Source organism: Triticum aestivum, chromosome 4D (genome assembly GCF_018294505.1).
Source record: "Triticum aestivum cultivar Chinese Spring chromosome 4D, IWGSC CS RefSeq v2.1, whole genome shotgun sequence".
In the NCBI taxonomy this organism is placed as follows: domain Eukaryota; kingdom Viridiplantae; phylum Streptophyta; class Magnoliopsida; order Poales; family Poaceae; genus Triticum; species Triticum aestivum.
This window is the reverse complement of record NC_057805.1, coordinates 320,375,960-320,393,706: the sequence shown is the minus strand read 5'-3', so window position 1 is coordinate 320,393,706 and position 17,747 is coordinate 320,375,960. Positions and strand designations below refer to the sequence as shown.

The 17,747-nt window shown below is 47.8% G+C and overlaps 2 protein-coding genes across 2 annotated transcripts; both read left to right on the top strand.

The window, feature by feature from the left end:
• The first annotated feature begins 9,381 nt into the window (after positions 1–9,381).
• On the top strand, positions 9,382–11,707 carry LOC123099961 (GDSL esterase/lipase At4g16230). The gene is made up of 5 exons (XM_044521971.1): positions 9,382–9,996; positions 10,082–10,212; positions 10,576–10,821; positions 10,907–11,162; positions 11,263–11,707. Exons 1-5 carry the CDS (start codon positions 9,738–9,740, stop codon positions 11,490–11,492), a joined length of 1,122 nt encoding a protein of 373 aa, XP_044377906.1. The 5' UTR covers positions 9,382–9,737; the 3' UTR covers positions 11,493–11,707.
• A 375-nt stretch (positions 11,708–12,082) lies between these two features.
• LOC123097662 (probable enoyl-CoA hydratase 1, peroxisomal) lies at positions 12,083–14,548 on the top strand. Its single transcript, XM_044519468.1, has 3 exons — positions 12,083–12,626; positions 13,036–13,318; positions 14,320–14,548. Exons 1-3 carry the CDS (start codon positions 12,205–12,207, stop codon positions 14,419–14,421), a joined length of 807 nt encoding a protein of 268 aa, XP_044375403.1. The 5' UTR covers positions 12,083–12,204; the 3' UTR covers positions 14,422–14,548.
• The last annotated feature ends 3,199 nt before the right edge of the window (positions 14,549–17,747 follow it).

Below are 17,747 nucleotides of genomic sequence, written 5' to 3'. Positions count from 1 at the left end.
TTGCAATACAGGCAAGAACCCCTTCTTGGACTGATCCATACTGAACTTCTTCAATATCTTGTCAAGGTATGTACTCTGTGAAAGACCAATGAGGCGTCTTGATCTATCTCTATAGATCTTGATGCCTAATATATAAGCAGCTTCTCCAAGGTCCTTCATTGAAAAACACTTATTCAAATAGGCCTTTATACTTTCCAAGAATTCTATATCATTTCCCATCAATAGTATGTCATCCACATATAATATGAGAAATGCTACAGAGCTCCCACTCACTTTCTTGTAAACACAGGCTTCTCCATAAGTCTGTGTAAACCCAAACGCTTTGATCATCTCATCAAAGCGAATGTTCCAACTCCGAGATGCTTGCACCAGCCCATAGATTGAGCGCTGGAGCTTGCATACTTTGTTAGCATTCTTAGGATCGACAAAACCTTCCGGCTGCATCATATACAACTCTTCCTTAAGGAAGCCATTAAGGAATGCCGTTTTGACGTCCATCTGCCATATCTCATAATCATAGTATGCGGCAATTGCTAACATGATTCGGACGGACTTCAGCTTCGCTACGGGTGAGAAAGTCTCATCGTAGTCAACCCCTTGAACTTGTCGATAACCCTTAGCGACAAGTCGAGCTTTGTAGATGGTCACATTACCATCTGCGTCCGTCTTCTTCTTAAAGATCCATTTGTTTTCTATGGCTCGCCGCTCATCGGGCAAGTCAGTCAAAGTCCATACTTTGTTTTCATACATGGATTCTATCTCGGATTTCATGGCTTCTAGCCATTTGTCGGAATCCGGGCCCGCCATCGCTTCTTCATAGTTCGAAGGTTCACCGTTGTCTAACAACATGATTTCCAGGACAGGGTTGCCGTACCACTCTGGTGCGGAACGTGTCCTTGTGGACCTACGAAGTTCAGTAACTTGATCCGAAGCTTCATGATCATCATCATTAACTTCCTCCCCAGTCGGTGTAGGCACCACAGGAACATTTTCCCGCGCTGCGCTACTTTCCGGTTCGGAAGGGGTGACTATCACCTCATCAAGTTCCACTTTCCTCCCACTCAATTCTTTCGAGAGAAACTCCTTCTCTAGAAAGGACCCGTTCTTGGCAACGAAGATCTTGCCTTCGGATCTGAGGTAGAAGGTATACCCAATAGTTTCCTTAGGGTATCCTATGAAGACGCATTTTTCCGACTTGGGTTCGAGCTTTTCAGGTTGAAGTTTCTTGACATAAGCATCGCATCCCCAAACTTTTAGAAACGACAGCTTAGGTTTCTTCCCAAACCATAATTCATACGGTGTCGTCTCAACGGATTTCGACGGAGCCCTATTTAAAGTGAATGCGGCAGTCTCTAAAGCATAACCCCAAAATGAGAGCGGTAAATCGGTAAGAGACATCATAGATCGCACCATATCCAATAGAGTGCGATTACGACGTTCGGACACACCATTTCTCTGAGGTGTTCCAGGCGGCGTGAGTTGTGAAACTATTCCACATTTCCTTAAGTGTGCACCAAACTCGTGACTTAAATATTCTCCACCACGATCTGATCGTAGGAATTTTATTCTCCTGTCACGTTGATTCTCAACTTCACTCTGAAATTCCTTGAACTTTTCAAAGGTTTCAGACTTGTGTTTCATTAGGTAGACATACCCATATCTACTTAAATCATCAGTGAGAGTGAGAACATAACGATATCCTCCGCGAGCCTCAACACTCATTGGACCGCACACATCGGTATGTATGATTTCCAATAGGTCGGTTGCTCGCTCCATTGTTCCGGGGAACGGAGTCTTGGTCATCTTACCCATGAGGCATGGTTCGCACGTGTCAAATGATTCGTAATCAAGAGACTCCAAAAGTCCATCTGCATGGAGCTTCTTCATGCGCTTGACACCAATGTGACCAAGGCGGCAGTGCCACAAGTATGTGGGACTATCGTTATCAACTTTACATCTTTTGGTATTCACACTATGAACATGTGTAACATCACGTTCGAGATTCATCAAAAATAAACCATTGACCAGCGGGGCATGACCATAAAACATATCTCTCAAATAAATAGAGCAACCATTATTCTCGGATTTAAATGAGTAGCCATCTCGAATTAAACGAGATCCAGATACAATGTTCATGCTCAAAGCTGGCACTAAATAACAATTATTGAGGTTTAAAACTAATCCCGTGGGTAGATGCAGAGGTAGCGTGCCGACGGCGATCACATCGACCTTGGAACCATTCCCGACGCGCATCGTCACCTCGTCCTTTGCCAGTCTCCGTTTATTCCGTAGTTCCTGCTTTGAGTTACAAATATGAGCAACCGCACCGGTATCAAATACCCAGGAGCTACTACGAGTACTGGTAAGGTACACATCAATTACTTGTATATCACATATACCTTTGGTGTTGCCGGCCTTCTTCTTGTCCGCTAAGTATTTGGGGCAGTTCCGCTTCCAGTGACCACTTCCCTTGCAATAAAAGCACTCAGTCTCGGGCTTGGGTCCATTCTTTGACTTCTTCCCGGTAACTGGTTTACCGGGCGCGGCAACTCCCTTGCCGTCCTTCTTGAAGTTCTTCTTACCCTTGCCCTTCTTGAACTTAGTGGTTTTATTCACCATCAACACTTGATGTTCTTTTCTGATCTCTACCTCAGCTGATTTCAGCATTGAATATACCTCAGGAATGGTCTTTTCCATCCCCTGCATATTGAAGTTCATCACAAAGCTCTTGTAGCTTGGTGGAAGCGACTGGAGGATTCTGTCAATGACCGCGTCATCCGGGAGATTGACTCCCAGCTGAGACAAGCGGTTATGCAACCCAGACATTCTGAGTATGTGCTCACTAACAGAACTGTTCTCCTCCATTTTACAGCTGAAGAACTTGTCGGAGACATCATATCTCTCGACCCGGGCATGAGCTTGAAAAACCAGTTTCAGCTCCTCGAACATCTCGTATGCTCCATGTTTCTCAAAACGCTTTTGGAGACCCGGTTCTAAGCTGTAAAGCATGCCGCACTGAACGAGGGAGTAATCATCAGCACGTGATTGCCAAGCGTTCATAACGTCTTGGTTCTCTGGGATTGGTGCTTCACCTAGCGGTGCTTCTAAGACATAATCTTTCTTGGCTACTATGAGGATGATCCTCAGGTTCCGGACCCAGTCCGTATAGTTGCTGCCATCATCTTTCAGCTTGGTTTTCTCTAGGAACGCGTTGAAATTGAGGACAACGTTGGCCATTAGATCTACAAGACATAGTGTAAAGATTTTAGACTAAGTTCATGATAATTAAGTTCATATAATCAAATTATTTAATGAACTCCCACTCAGATAGACATCCCTCTAGTCATCTAAGTGAAACATGATCCGAGTTAACTAGGCCGTGTCCGATCATCACGTGAGACGGACTAGTCAAGATCGGTGAACATCTCCATGTTGATCGTATCTTCTATACGACTCATGCTCGACCTTTCGGTCCTCCGTGTTCCGAGGCCATGTCTGTACATGCTAGGCTCGTCAAGTCAACCTAAGTGTATTGCGTGTGTTCCGAGGCCATGTCTGTACATGCTAGGCTCGTCAACACCCGTTGTATTCGAACGTTAGAATCTATCACACCCGATCATCACGTGGTGCTTCGAAACAACGAACCTTCGCAACGGTGCACAGTTAGGGTGAACACTTTCTTGAAATTATTATAAGGGATCATCTTACTTACTACCGTCGTTCTAAGCAAATAAGATGCAAAAACATGATAAACATCACATGCAATCAAATAGTGACATGATATGGCCAATATCATTATGCTCCTTTGATCTCCATCTTCGGGGCACCATGATCATCTTCGTCACCGGCATGACACCATGATCTCCATCATCATGATCTCCATCATTGTGTCTTCATGAAGTCGTCACGCCAACGATTACTTCTACTTCTATGGCTAACGCGTTTAGCAACAAAGTAAAGTAATTTACATGGCGTTATTCAATGACACGCAGGTCATGCAAAATAATAAAGACAACTCCTATGGCTCCTGCCGGTTGTCATACTCATCGACATGCAAGTCGTGATTCCTATTACAAGAATATGATCAATCTCATACATCACATATATCATTCATCACATCTTCTGGCCATATCACATCACATAGCACTTGCTGCAAAAACAAGTTAGACGTCCTCTAATTGTTGTTGCAAGTTTTTACGTGGTTTGTAGGTTTCTAGCAAGAACGTTTCTTACCTACGTATGACCACAACGTGATTTGCCAATTTCTATTTACCCTTCATAAGGACCCTTTTCATCGAATCCGTTCCGACTAAAGTAGGAGAGACAGACACCCGCTAGCCACCTTATGCAACTAGTGCATGTCAGTCGGTGGAACCTGTCTCACGTAAGCGTACGTGTAAGGTCGGTCCGGGCCGCTTCATCCTACAATGCCGCCGAAACAAGAAACGACTAGTAGCGGCAAGAAGAATTGGCAAACTCAACGCCCACAACTGCTTTGTGTTCTACTCGTGCATAGTAACTACGCATAGGCCTGGCTCATGATGCCACTGTTGGGAATCGTAGCATAATTTAAAATTTTCCTACGCTCACCAAGATGCATCTATGGAGTCTACTAGCAACGAGGGGAAAGGAGTGCATCTACATACCCTTGTAGATCGCGAGCGGACGCGTTCCAATGAACGTGGATGACGGAGTCGTACTCGCCGTGATCCAAATCACCGATGACCGAGTGCCGAACGGACGGCACCTCCGCGTTCAACACACGTACGGTGCAGCGACGTCTCCTCCTTCTTGATCCAGCAAGGGGGAAGGAGAGGTTGATGGAGATCCAACAGCACGACGGCGTGGTGGTGGATGTAGCGGTTCTCCGGCAGGGCTTCGCCGAGCTTCTGCGAGAGAGAGAGAGGTGTTGCAGGGGAGGAGGGAGGCGCCCAAGGCTGTGTCTTACTGCCCTCCCTCCCCCCCTTTATATAGGCCCCCTGGGGGGGCGCCGGCCCAAGGAGATGGGATCTCCAAGGGGGGGCGGCGGCCAAAGGGGGGGAAGGGTTGCCTTGCCCCCCAAGGCAAGGGGGAAGCTCCCCCCTAGGGTTCCCAACCCTAGGCGCATGGGGGGAGGCCCAAGGGGGCGCCCCAGCCCACTAAGGGCTGGTTCCCTTCCACTTTCAGCCCATGGGGCCCTCCGGGACAGGTGGCCCCACCCGGTGGACCCCCGGGACCCTTCCGGTGGTCCCGGTACAATACCGGTAACCCCCAAAACTTTCCCGGTGGCCGAAACTTGACTTCCTATATATAATTCTTCACCTCCGGACCATTCCGGAACCTCTCGTGACGTCCGGGATCTCATCCGGGACTCCGAACAACTTTCGGGTTTCCGCATACATATATCTCTACAACCCTAGCGTCACCGGACCTTAAGTGTGTAGACCCTACGGGTTCGGGAGACATGCAGACATGACCGAGACGCCTCTCCGGTCAATAACCAACAGCGGGATCTGGATACCCATGTTGGCTCCCACATGTTCCACGATGATCTCATCGGATGAACCACGGTGTCGAGGATTCAATCAATCCGTATGCAATTCCCTTTATCAATCGGTATGTTACTTGCCCGAGATTCGATCGTCGGTATCCCAATACCTTGTTCAATCTCGTTACCGGCAAGTCTCTTTACTCGTACCGCAATGCATGATCCCGTGACTAACGCCTTAGTCACATTGAGCTCATTATGATGATGCATTACCGAGTGGGCCCAGAGATACCTCTCCGTCACACGGAGTGACAAATCCCAGTCTCGATCCGTGCCAACCCAACAGACACTTTCGGAGATACCCGTAATGCACCTTTATAGTCACCCAGTTACGTTGTGACGTTTGGCACACCCAAAGCACTCCTACGGTATCCGGGAGTTGCACGATCTCATGGTCTAAGGAAAAGATACTTGACATTGGAAAAGCTCTAGCAAACGAAACTACACGATCTTTTATGCTATGCTTAGGATTGGGTCTTGTCCATCACATCATTCTCCTAATGATGTGATCCCGTTATCAATGACATCCAATGTCCATAGTCAGGAAACCATGACTATCTGTTGATCAACGAGCTAGTCAACTAGAGGCTTACTAGGGACACATTGTGGTCTATGTATTCACACATGTATTACGATTTCCAGACAATACAATTATAGCATGAACAATAGACTATTATCATGAACAAAGAAATATAATAATAACCATTTATTATTGCCTCTAGGGCATATTTCCAACAAGTGCATCGAGGATCGATTTGAGAAGAAACTGAGTTGCTGGAAGGGCAAGCTCATGTCATACGGAGGCCGATTAATTCTTATTAATTCGGTTCTTACGATCATGCCTATATTTCTCTTGTCTTTTTTCGAGGTTCCAGTTGGAGTTAGGAAAAGGCTGGGCTTCTATCGATCCTGATTCTTCTGGTAGAGTGATTAACTAAAAAGAAAATACAGACTCGCCAAATGGGATAAGCTATCTGTAGAGAGTGAGGCCACATGGGCGCAGATTCTCCGTAGTAAGTATCTTCATTCCAAAACTTTGTCCCAGGTGACAACGAGACCGACGGACTCGCCTTTTTGGAAAGGGCTCATGAGAGTCAAATCAGCCTTTTTCAATAGGAGAAAGTTTATAATCGGAAATACGCCAACACGCGATTCTGGGAGGATACTTGGCTAGGAGAGACACCCCTCGCGCTTCAATACCCGTCTCTTTATAGTATTGTTCAACGTCGCGATGCTTACGTTGCAACGGTACTTCAGTCCATCCCCCTTATATTCAATTCAGGAGGACGCTAGCCGGTAATCGTTGGAAAGCGTGGCTCCATTTAGTGAGTAGACTGATGGAGGTTCAGTTGTCTCAACAGCCCGATCAGTTGCGCTGGAAGCTTACTAGGACGGGGGAGTATACAATTAAATCAATGTATCTCGATGTTATCAATTCTAGCTCCATTCCTAGTTCCAAATATGTTTGAAAAGTCAAAGTTCCTTTGAAAATTAAAGTGTTTATGTGGTTTGTACATAAACAAGTCATCTTAACTAAGGACAATCTGGCAAAGCGTAACTGGACAGGACCTAGTAGGTGTAGTTTTTGTGATCGGGAGGAAACCATCAAACACTTTTTTCTTGATTGCCCGTTGGCCAAGGTTCTATGGCGGACGGTGCACATAGCTTTTAACATTACTCCTCCAAATTCTGTCAGCACGTTATTTGGAACGTGGCTTAACGGGATAGAGTCCGAAACAGCGAGACACATTCGCGTAGGAGTATGTGCTTTATTGTGGGCAGTCTGGAACTGCAGAAATGATTTGGATTTTAACAGAACAACAAATATTTATTTTTTGCAGGTTATCTTCCGTGCCACTGCGTTGATCCGTATGTGGTCGCTACTCACTCCGACGGAGGCCAAGGAGCGTTTGGTTACTGGATCTATCCGGTGAAAGATGGTAGCACGGGATATTTTCAACCGGTTTGGATGGCGGTCATGTAATAGGATAGGCAATTAGTTTTCCTATCTTTCTAATGCCAGCCGGTTGTGGCTTTTTGGCTACTTTTTTTATTGGCTCTTTGTGAGCTTTTCTTTATTTTTTGAGACTATAAGACCTTGCTATTTGTTTTTTTATAAAGTTGACCGTATGCATCGTTGTGATGCAGAGGCCGTGAAGCCCCCCTTTTTGAAAAAAAAAAGAAAAAACTTTCCTGCCAGCCAGCCTCGCCTTGCACAGGCAGGCATCAATTTATCGCGGCGCATCTTGTGTGAAATCACGAGACGAGACGAATCAAGCCTCGTGCCGAGACGATGCAGTGAATACCGTGACCCTAAATGGCAGCGATCTCTGCAAGATTGAGATCGCTGTGCCGGTGGCCTCTGTGCACGTTTGAGTTCCGAGGGTAGAGGTAAATGCAGCTGCAGTCTGTGTCCTGAGAAAAATGAATGCACGTAGGACTAGAATTGATTGACGACACGCCACTGCAACTGCAAAGATCTGATCTCATGCTATTCGCTGAACCCTGCCCAAAATACGGTGTGGCACGGACTCATCTCCCTCTCGGGCGGCAAAAGTTTCACGGGTAGCCGCGGAGGCTTGAAAAACGAGCAGCCATTCATTGCCAAGATGCAAAGGTTCATGCAAAAACAATGCCATGTGAGGTTTTATGTGCGAAAGCCTTGAGAGACCACACAATCTTCTCTCCTTGTTTATTCTTGTTTCTTGCCCTTTCTTCTCGGTTTCAAACCTCGTCCGTGGGATTTGTCATTTGCGGGCTAATTGGCACTCCAAGTCACTAATCGTGCCGTTTCGCTTGATCACGGTTTTGTCGGTTCGTCTCCATTCTCTCAATCACTCGTTCGTATAGTTCATCGGATTCTGCCTCTCAGCGGAGTGGTATATAAAAAGGCAAGCAACGGTTATCTTTTTTTTTCGAGAGTACGCTAATAACGTACCTTATCTTTATAGAAGGAAGAAAGACAGTTTATAAGATTCGTGCGATCGATGCGAACATCCATCGCCCGAGCACCCACTCACACCCACTACAAGAAAATCAAGTGTAATCTCTCACAAAACGGTCTAATCCACCCGCACCCACACCTGCATTACACCACTCGCGGATTTCATTAAGGATGGCTCTAGCTAGCTCACTATAGTCTTTAACTTTCTCCGGCCGATTGAACACCTTGGTGTTCCTTTGCTTCCACAGCATCCAAGCCGCGCCGATGACGACCGAGTCAAAATCTCGCTTGTGTTTCCCTTGGAAACCAGAGCGAGCCCTAAGCCACCACTCCACAAGTGTGTCCGTGTCATTGGGAGGAAGGACATTGATTTGTAGGGAGTCGAAACACGTGTGCCACACCTCGCGAGCGTAAACACAATGCACCACAATGTGCTCAACTGTATCCTCCTCCTGCAAGCAAGTGTAGCAAGGCGAGGTGTTGTCCTGCAACCCATGTCGCGTCCGTCTGTCAGATGTCCAAAGCCGGTGCTGCACGGCGAGCCAAGCAAAGATCTTGCACTTTAGTGGTGCCCAGCTACGCCAAATCGCGGCAGCAGTAGGTGATCTGATCGCGCCCTGATTAAGTTTGTCATAGGTGGATCTCGCTGTATACATGCCCGAAGGGTCATGCGGCCAAGCAAAGGCATCCTCCATGTGCACATCTCGTTGAACTGTGGCGACCGCGTGTCTCAGGTGGACAGTTTGTAGAAGTGCCCCAAAAGAAGTCTGCGGTTGGACGTCGAGTGCCCATTTCTCATCTTCCAAGGCCTGAGCGACCGTACGGGAGTTCCTGATCCTTGTTTGCACACCAGCCACCAGCGTGGGCGCAATATCTCTGACAGAGAAGCCGTGGATCCATCTATCTCTCCAGAAAAGTACCTTATTTTCTTTGCCCACCGTGATCTGAATCAAACTGTCAAAGACCTGTCTAGCATCGTTGTCCACCATAAGCTCCAATCCATGCCACGGCCTTTGCGGGTCCGTGCGCCGCAACCATTCCCAACGCACCCTAAGTGCCAGCCCTTGAAGACGGAGGCCAATGCCTAGTGGCATGGAGTTCAATCTGCAAGCCAACCTGTTTCGGTGGTCTTGGGGTGACGGTTATCTTTCCTCGCCATCCTCAATTGCAACATTGCCTTCACGACTGATCTGATCTGATCTACTGCCGTAGGATTTTCTGACATTCTCCCACTCCTAGTCCTAGCGTGACATTGCTCGCTCACCGATGAGCCCTTCACACGAGCTGCAATCAGGCATGGCATCCCTTTTTACTCTACTCGCGTGCATCGGCGCGCTGTTCGCCGGCGCCGGCGCCGCTGTTCCGCCAGCAACATTCGTCTTCGGCGACTCGCTCGTCGACGCCGGCAACAATAACTACATCGCCACGCTGTCCCGGGCGAATTATGCCCCCAACGGCATCGATTTCGACGGCCACCAGCCCACCGGCCGGTACACCAACGGCCGGACCATCGTCGACATACTAGGTGATGAACATTTCGCATCTGAATTTTACTGTCACGCTGCCTCTCTTCTCTATTTATTAAAGAAAAAACATTGGCATGATCTCAGGGCAAGAGATGGGGCTGGGAGGGTTTGTGCCGCCCTACATGGACCCAAACACCACCGGCGACGTCCTGTTCAGAGGCGTCAACTACGCGTCCGGCGGCGGCGGCATACTCAACCAGACCGGGAGCATCTTCGTCAGTATACTTGCTAAACTGCTCGCTTTTTGTGTCGAGATCCTTCTTGTTTCCTCTTTTCAGCAACATGTCCCGCGTAAGCTGCGATCATTGCTTCCGCATGAGGCCTTCTCCGATAGCTTGCCTTGTGCGTGATCTAGTAATAGAGACTTGTAGTTAATCCATACCGCAGCACATTTCATACTCCTAGTTGATGTAAATTTTCAGTTCCGGCAGTAATTTCTCTTTTGTGAAACGAGTCAAACGACGATTCCGACAGGATAATCATGTCTGAAATGAGTTTTTAGTTCCCATAAGCTGCTTGTGGAGTACTACAAAACGCAAGGTCTTTTTATCGAGTGGTAAATCGTGAAATTTGGGCAGGGTGGGCGTATAAACCTGGATGCGCAGATTGACAACTACGCCAAGAACCGGCGCGACATGATGACACAGCGCGGGGAGGTGGCAGCGGTGAGCCGGCTGAGGGGCGCGCTCTTCTCGGTCACCATGGGCTCCAACGACTTCATCAACAACTACCTCGTCCCCGTCCTGTCCGTGCCGGAGCGCGCCGTGACGCCCCCGGAGGCCTTCATCAACGGCATGATCGCCAAGTACCGGCAGCAGCTCATCGTACGTGCCATCCCACAGCTCCTCACATGCACATCAACAGCTTCGGTTCGTGTTGATTAATTAGAGTTTGCATACATAATTGTAGAGGCTGTACCTTCTGGACGCCCGCAAGATCGTGGTGGTGAACGTGGGGCCGATCGGCTGCATCCCGTACCTGAGGGACATCATGACGACCGGGGCCGGGGCGTGCACCGAGTTCCCGAACCAGCTGGCCCAGTCCTTCAACCGCAAGCTGCGCGCCGTGGTGACCGAGCTGGGCGCCGGCCTCGGCGGCTCGCGCTTCGTCTACGCCGACGTCTACCGCATCGTCTCCGACCTCATCGCCAACTACAAGTCGCACGGTACCATAGCCCATATATAGGACATCAAGTCATCAAGCATGGAGAAACAGGAGTTTATATGTGACTCAGCGTTTGCGTTGATCTGTGTGTATTTGTGTAGGGTTCGAGGTGGCGGACTCGGCGTGCTGCTACGTGGGCGGGCGGTTCGGCGGGCTGGCGCCCTGCGGGCCCACGTCGAGCTACTGCGCGGACAGGTCCAAGTACGTGTTCTGGGACGCCTACCACCCCAGCGACGCCGCCAACGTGCTCATAGCCAGCCGCATCCTCGACGGCGACCCGGCCGATATCTCCCCTGTCAACGTGCGCCAGCTGCTCTTCGACGATGCTTAGCTTGGAACCAATCGTATACTACTTACTGTATCTCAGAGGCTGTTGTTGTTCCCTCTGTGATTTCCCGCGGAGTGTCCAGCTAGGTACTTTGGAAGTTCTTGGTCCTATTTGTTCAGTTTGCCTACCCCATTCTAGCCACGCTTCATCTGCGAGGTGTGTCTATAAAAATATGCCGGGGGTGCTTGCCCCTTGGTCTCGTTTTTTTTACTAATAAAAAGAAAGAAAAAAAAACGAAGCCGTAGCCGTTGATGATTGCAGTATTGTCGAACTCAACGGATAATCGATCACGTGCGACATATTGTGATCTGACGAAGACGTGCGGTTTCGGCTGTGACGCCGGCGTTTCCAACCAAACAGAAACTGCAGTTCTTTTTGTTTTGTTTTATTTCGTTTTGAGGGAAAGAAAAATTGCAGTTCACAGGAATCAGAGTAGCCGTTGATGTTTTTGTGTTTTGTACTACTGTATAGGAGTAGCAGCGAAACCATACGCACGGCACGTAACTGACACATGACACGTCACCAACCTTATCAGTCCCTTTTTCCGGAGAAAACAAAAACATCGAAGTATTCTTCAGTTCGGTGCAGCACTACGCAATTTAGAGTAGTACTGTATTTCTCAAAAGTCAAAAGGTCGCTTGCACAAGCACACGGTCCCAAGCTGCGATCGCTCAACCAAATCGAGACGCTAGCCCGATTTCATCCGCCCAGCTTGATGGGCGCCACTTCGCCGGACTCCGGCGACCTCATCCTGGTCGAGCCGGCGAGGCCGGGGTCCAAGGTCGCCGTGGTGACCATCAACCGCCCCGATGCGCTGAACGCGCTGACGCGCTCGATGATGATCTCCCTGGCCTCGGCGTTCCGGCGGCTGGACGCCGACGACGGCGTGGCCGCGGTGGTGCTCGCGGGCCGCGGCCGCTCCTTCTGCGCAGGGGTGGACCTCACGGCGGCGGAGGAGGTCTTCAAGGGCGACGTCAACGACCCCGCCGCTAACCCCGTCGCCCAGATGGAGCTCTGCCGGAAGCCCATCGTCGGCGCCGTCGCCGGGTTCGCGGTCACCGCGGGCTTCGAGATCGCACTCGCCTGCGATCTCCTCGTCGCTGGCCGCTCCGCCAAGTTCCTCGACACCCACGCCAAGTGAGCTAGCTCTCCTCACACGCTTCTTCATCTCATTTCTGCACGGAAGTAAATCCAACTTGGCTGGTCGTCAATCTGTTCAGTTTCTTTCTCAGTAGACGGTAATCAAAACTTCGTACTACTAGTTGAGCTGGAAAATCTCACTCGAACTCAATATGAAATTCTTGTGTGGGCAGAGCAAATGAAACACAAGGTTCGCTGCAAATATTTTGTACTCCTGCAATTCAGTATGGGGAAATTTTATACTCCTACATTGGAGTTGCTAGTGTTCAACACATATGTTTGTACTACCTGAAATTGGGCGTGTCTGCACTGTCCTACAACTTACAAACCCTGCTCATGCCATTGCCGTTTCATCTGTGTGCTTTGCTTGTTGTCTTCTAATCGGCCTTTGTCAAATCTGATGTAGGTTTGGGATATTTCCTTCTTGGGGTCTTTCACAGAAGCTCTCTCGTCTCATCGGGCCAAACAGAGCACGAGAAGTGTCACTAGCTTGCATGCCTGTCACTGCTGAAATGGCTGAGAAGTGGGGGCTTGCTAACCACATTGTGGAAGATAGTCAGGTGCTGAGTAAGGCCATAGAGGTCGCCGAGGCCATTGCGAGGAATAACCGCAACTTGGTGGTGCTATACAAGTCAGTTATAAATGATGGGCTTCAGCTGGACATGAAACATGCCCGAGCTCTTGAAAAGGTGCGAATTTATGAAGTGCGTGACACAATTACGTATCCATGGCTTAACTTACAGCCAATATTTGTTGTGTAGATTCTATATGGTGCTCAAATTATGAAACTCTGAGGTGATCTTGTGAATGTTAGCAACAGTGTGTTAATGAAAAACCAGGCAGAACTAGATTGATTTGGTACACTGGAAATTTGACAGAATATCCATAAAACTGGTTTACAGTCTTAAATCCTCTTTGGTATCAACGGCCATGCATTCTAGTTAATTTGTGTTCCTGGTTTTCGTAGCCCTTGTTGGGATTTGAAACAGGAAAAAGAAAATGAAATTTATTTGTTGCTATCTATGTATTCAGCTATTGCACCCTTGTTGCCGTTCTTGCAGTAGAATGATATTTTATCAATCTTCTCCAGAAACCATTGTAATACATCTTTTGAACAGATAACAGACTTTAAGGTTACCTACCTCCCATAATAATGATATGATTCACAAAGGACACTAGAAGTCTTTGGTCAATACAAAATAGCATCAAGGGTACTTCCGCAAAAGAAAAAGAAAAATCATCAAGGGTAGGGAGATATGCATTCTTGGGAAGTGTTTTGCCTGGTAGGGGTCATCTTAGATAAGTTTGAGGAAAGGAGGCCATGGGTCATTCGGGAGACAGAAACGCTCTCTTCATTTGTCATATGGGCACTAAGATGAATTTTTGGAAATTGATACCAATCCAGTTCGAGCTGTAAATGCTTCAAGGATCTCTTTAGCAATCCCAGCTTTCTTTTGTGCAAACTTTTAACCAATATATGGTCATGAAGAACTCGGCAGATCATATGTTAGCATCCACAGTATGTTCATTGTACATTAGAAATAGTGTTCTTAGAAACGTATAAAGTCTTAATTTGATAGGGGCAAGCATTCTAGCTGAAAGAAACGGAAATTGCTCTTATTATTGTTTCCAACTTTCAATACTCAGTGAAGACACACCTCTAATGTTAGCATTGGTGCTATGGTTTCAGGAAAGAGCTGTCAACTATTACAATGGCATGACAAAGGAGCAATTCGCAAATATGCAGAAGTTTATACAAGGCCGGAGTTCTAGAGCACCATCGAAGTTGTAGATGCGGTGCTCTGTGTGTATGTGCCTTTTTATTATATGGCTCCTTTTATAAAGCTTGTGGAAATGTTAAATTGTTACTCCTATTACTGGAAGACCCACGTTGTTTTACTTTGAAGTTTCTACGGTCATCACATTCCCCCTTTTTAGCTGCAGTAATGTTATCTGACGAACGTCAACTGGGAGGTGGATGGCAGGTGAACACTTTTTTCTGGCAGTTTCGAACGATGGCAATTTTGAACAAAAAGTGCGTTTTTCTGAAGAAACTGCCATGTTGTTCTGAAGAAATCGTCATCTCTTCACAACTAAACTACCAGCGAAATTGTTCAAAATAGAGAACGTTCGCCAGGAGGGATGCATTTGCAAACTTTTTTCTGGCCATTTCTTCAGATTCGTATGACATTTTTCTTCAAAACAGCATGACAGTTTCTTCAAAAGAAGACATTTTCCTTCTAAAACTGTCACCGTCACGTCGCAACTAAAACTAGCAAGAAAATGTGTCGCTTGACATCCCCTTTTAGGGACTGAGAGAATGTTCGTCAGTTAGTATTTTCGTTAGCTAAAAGATCACACGGCTTATATGGTATGTTTGGGTTGGTAAGGATTGACATCACATTTCATTTTTGCTTTGGTTGTTTGGGTTGTAGCCTTTGGATCTGCCAACATTTTGGCAAAACCATAGGCCTATGCTTGGTTTGGAGCCATATAGCTTGCGGGAGGGCAACATAGATTGGCTAATGTTTTGGTTGGGTTCCAAAATTTTAATTCCCGGGAAGAAGCCAATACGACAGCGGGTTTATTTTTCTGTGGAAAAGAAGTGGTGCATTTGGACTCGGTAAAGACATTGCATGTGAGACTCTGTCCATACAAATTGCTAGTATATTTTTCTCATACATAAACAAAATGGAGTTCACGCTTTAGGCCCATCCTCGATGAGATAAAAATGAAGTCAGCATGCTATTCAACGCTCCACTAGAGCAGCCCGTGTTCCGGTGAAAATTGGACGGGGAGGCGCATCAGAACATGCATGATGCAAAATGAAGGACCCTTTCCCGCCCGTATCCCTTGGCGACTAGGATAAACTCTCCCCTTCACATTTTGCCAACGAGTCTATGGATTCGTCTCTGTTGAAATATATTGCCCGTCTTTCTCCATCAGTTTAGACTTTTGAATAAGTTGGGTTGTGCATGAATTCAATATGGTATCCAAGCCAAAAAGTCTTGAGTTCAAGACTCTGCTAACTTAGTATTAAATAAAAACGATTCTACAGCCTACATCTATCACACGTCTAAGGACTAAAATAGCCTAGATGTAAGGGCAAGTGTTTAAATATATTGCCCGCCTCCCTCCATCAGTTCGGATGTGTTGGCCGGTGGCTAGGAGAGGAATCCCGGTGTCTCCGCTCCGGTTAGTACTTTAGGTCAAGTTTTTTTAGTCCTTATAGGTGCGGCACTCTTGCAGATGACGCTGCTTCTTCGAGTGTGTGTCTTCCGGGCCTCGATCCTGCTCAAGTTCATCCATCTAGACGTAGTCGACAGAGCTCCAACGTAGATTCCCGCTGTCTCCTTGGGAGGGAGGTTAGGGTTTCTCGTCATGTAACGATATTTGGTGTTTAAGTGCTTCAGATCTATTCAAGGGTTCAACGACGACGACTGCGACTCTAGCTCTCTGGTCCATAGGGGCACATGCACGAAGACTTTTCGGCTATCATTGACAAGATCAAGCCAACTCCTATAGGGGAGCAGCGATCGCGGCGCATCGGCAGCTCGTCCTGGTGGCAGTGGTGGTCGTTCGTGTTGGAGATATGCCCTAGAGGCAATCATGTGATGATGATATTTCCATATGTATTCATGAGTCCTTTGTATTGTCCTTGAACATCATCAATGATATGTATCAATAAGTATGTGACTTGTTTGTGGAACTATGTATTGTATGATGATTGTTTTAATGGTCCCTAGTTGATAAGGTTATGCGGACACATATCCTTGACTAGTATACGACTCGGTTTATGACTATGTTTCACAAGTCATGTGCATGGAGATGCTAAACCGATAGTATGGGCTCGGGGATGGAGATCACCGAGCCGGACAGACCCACTTTGAGACGCAGCGAGATATAGTCATCTGTTAGTCTCAAGTGCAATGTCTATGCCATGTCCTAGACCTGAGGTCCTCGCATGTTCTCGGGATGAGGATCGACTCACTTAGGGTCTATCAAACGCTACTCCGTAACTGGGTAGTTATAAAGGTAGCTTTCAGGTGAGTCGTGAGACATGCCGCGAGACATGGTTGACCAAGATGGAATTTGCCCCTCCTATTTGGAGAGATATTCTCTGGGCCCTCTCGAGTGATCAGATTCGGAAAGCATGGCCATGCGACTTGGGTTAAGTGTTAACCCAGTTCGGGAATCTGTATCATGGTTTCGAGAAGAGAGGTCGAGCTAACACAAGGGTGACAAGTACTCGCCTTGAGCTCGACAACAAATATCGTGAGGCAAAAGGAATGTTGCATATGCCACATTGTTGAGGTTCGTCAAACGACTTTACGCCCACATGGGAGTTGGCACGTTCTGCTAGGAGCCGCTACCAACTATCGACTCTGGTCGTGTCCATGTGTACGTGAACCTATAGGGTCGCACACTTAAGGGGCTGCAGCCCATTCGGATTGGATCTGAGTGGAAAATGGATGTGGACTCCTAGTGGGCTCAAGTGTTGAGCCCACCTCGGAGGTCTATATAAAGGGGAGTGGGCACACCACTTAGGGTTGATCGGATTGAACCCTGGTTAGCCACCGCCACTCCCCATGCCCATGCCGCGCGACCGGACCTAGCAGTCCGCCGCTCGACGCTGCTCCCCGTACGTGTGGATACCTTGGAGGCATCGCATCTGCGGTGCTTGGACGAACCGTTCGAGGGAACCGCGAGGTGCCGTTCGCGGGAGATCACCGTTCACGGGTCTTCGCTGTTCGCGGGAGATCGGCAACGCGAGGAGGAGACGGCCCGGGAGATCGGCTACACGCATCACCAACTCTACTTCCGCTGTGGTGACTGCGCGTCTAGTGGTAAACCCGATCCCGTGATCTATTTCCAGCAGCATGATCTTGGGTGCGCGGTAGAAAATTTTATTTGGCGCTAGCGTAGCGTACCGCGTGTTCCAACAGTGGTATCAGAGCCTCCGCTGTGTGGTAATAGATTCGATGATATGCATATGAGATATGTAGATCGGTTCAGGTGCGGGTCGATGAGATCGGTCGCGCATGTCAGTGTTGAAGGTTGGTTTCGTGATCTTGTTTCCGTGATCGTGATGCAGAGGTCGTGACACGACTTACCCCT

Bases quoted from the DNA above. Each gene is read 5' to 3' on its own strand.
- LOC123097662 (XM_044519468.1), top strand. From the start codon at position 12,205: ATGGGCGCCACTTCGCCGGACTCCGGCGACCTCATCCTGGTCGAGCCG. The intron at 12,627-13,035 runs GTGAGCTAGCTC...AATCTGATGTAG, and splicing joins TTCCTCGACACCCACGCCAA to GTTTGGGATATTTCCTTCTT. The intron at 13,319-14,319 runs GTGCGAATTTAT...CTATGGTTTCAG, and splicing joins ATGCCCGAGCTCTTGAAAAG to GAAAGAGCTGTCAACTATTA.
- LOC123099961 (XM_044521971.1), top strand. From the start codon at position 9,738: ATGAGCCCTTCACACGAGCTGCAATCAGGCATGGCATCCCTTTTTACT. The intron at 10,213-10,575 runs GTCAGTATACTT...AAATTTGGGCAG, and splicing joins ACCAGACCGGGAGCATCTTC to GGTGGGCGTATAAACCTGGA. The intron at 11,163-11,262 runs GTACCATAGCCC...GTATTTGTGTAG, and splicing joins CGCCAACTACAAGTCGCACG to GGTTCGAGGTGGCGGACTCG.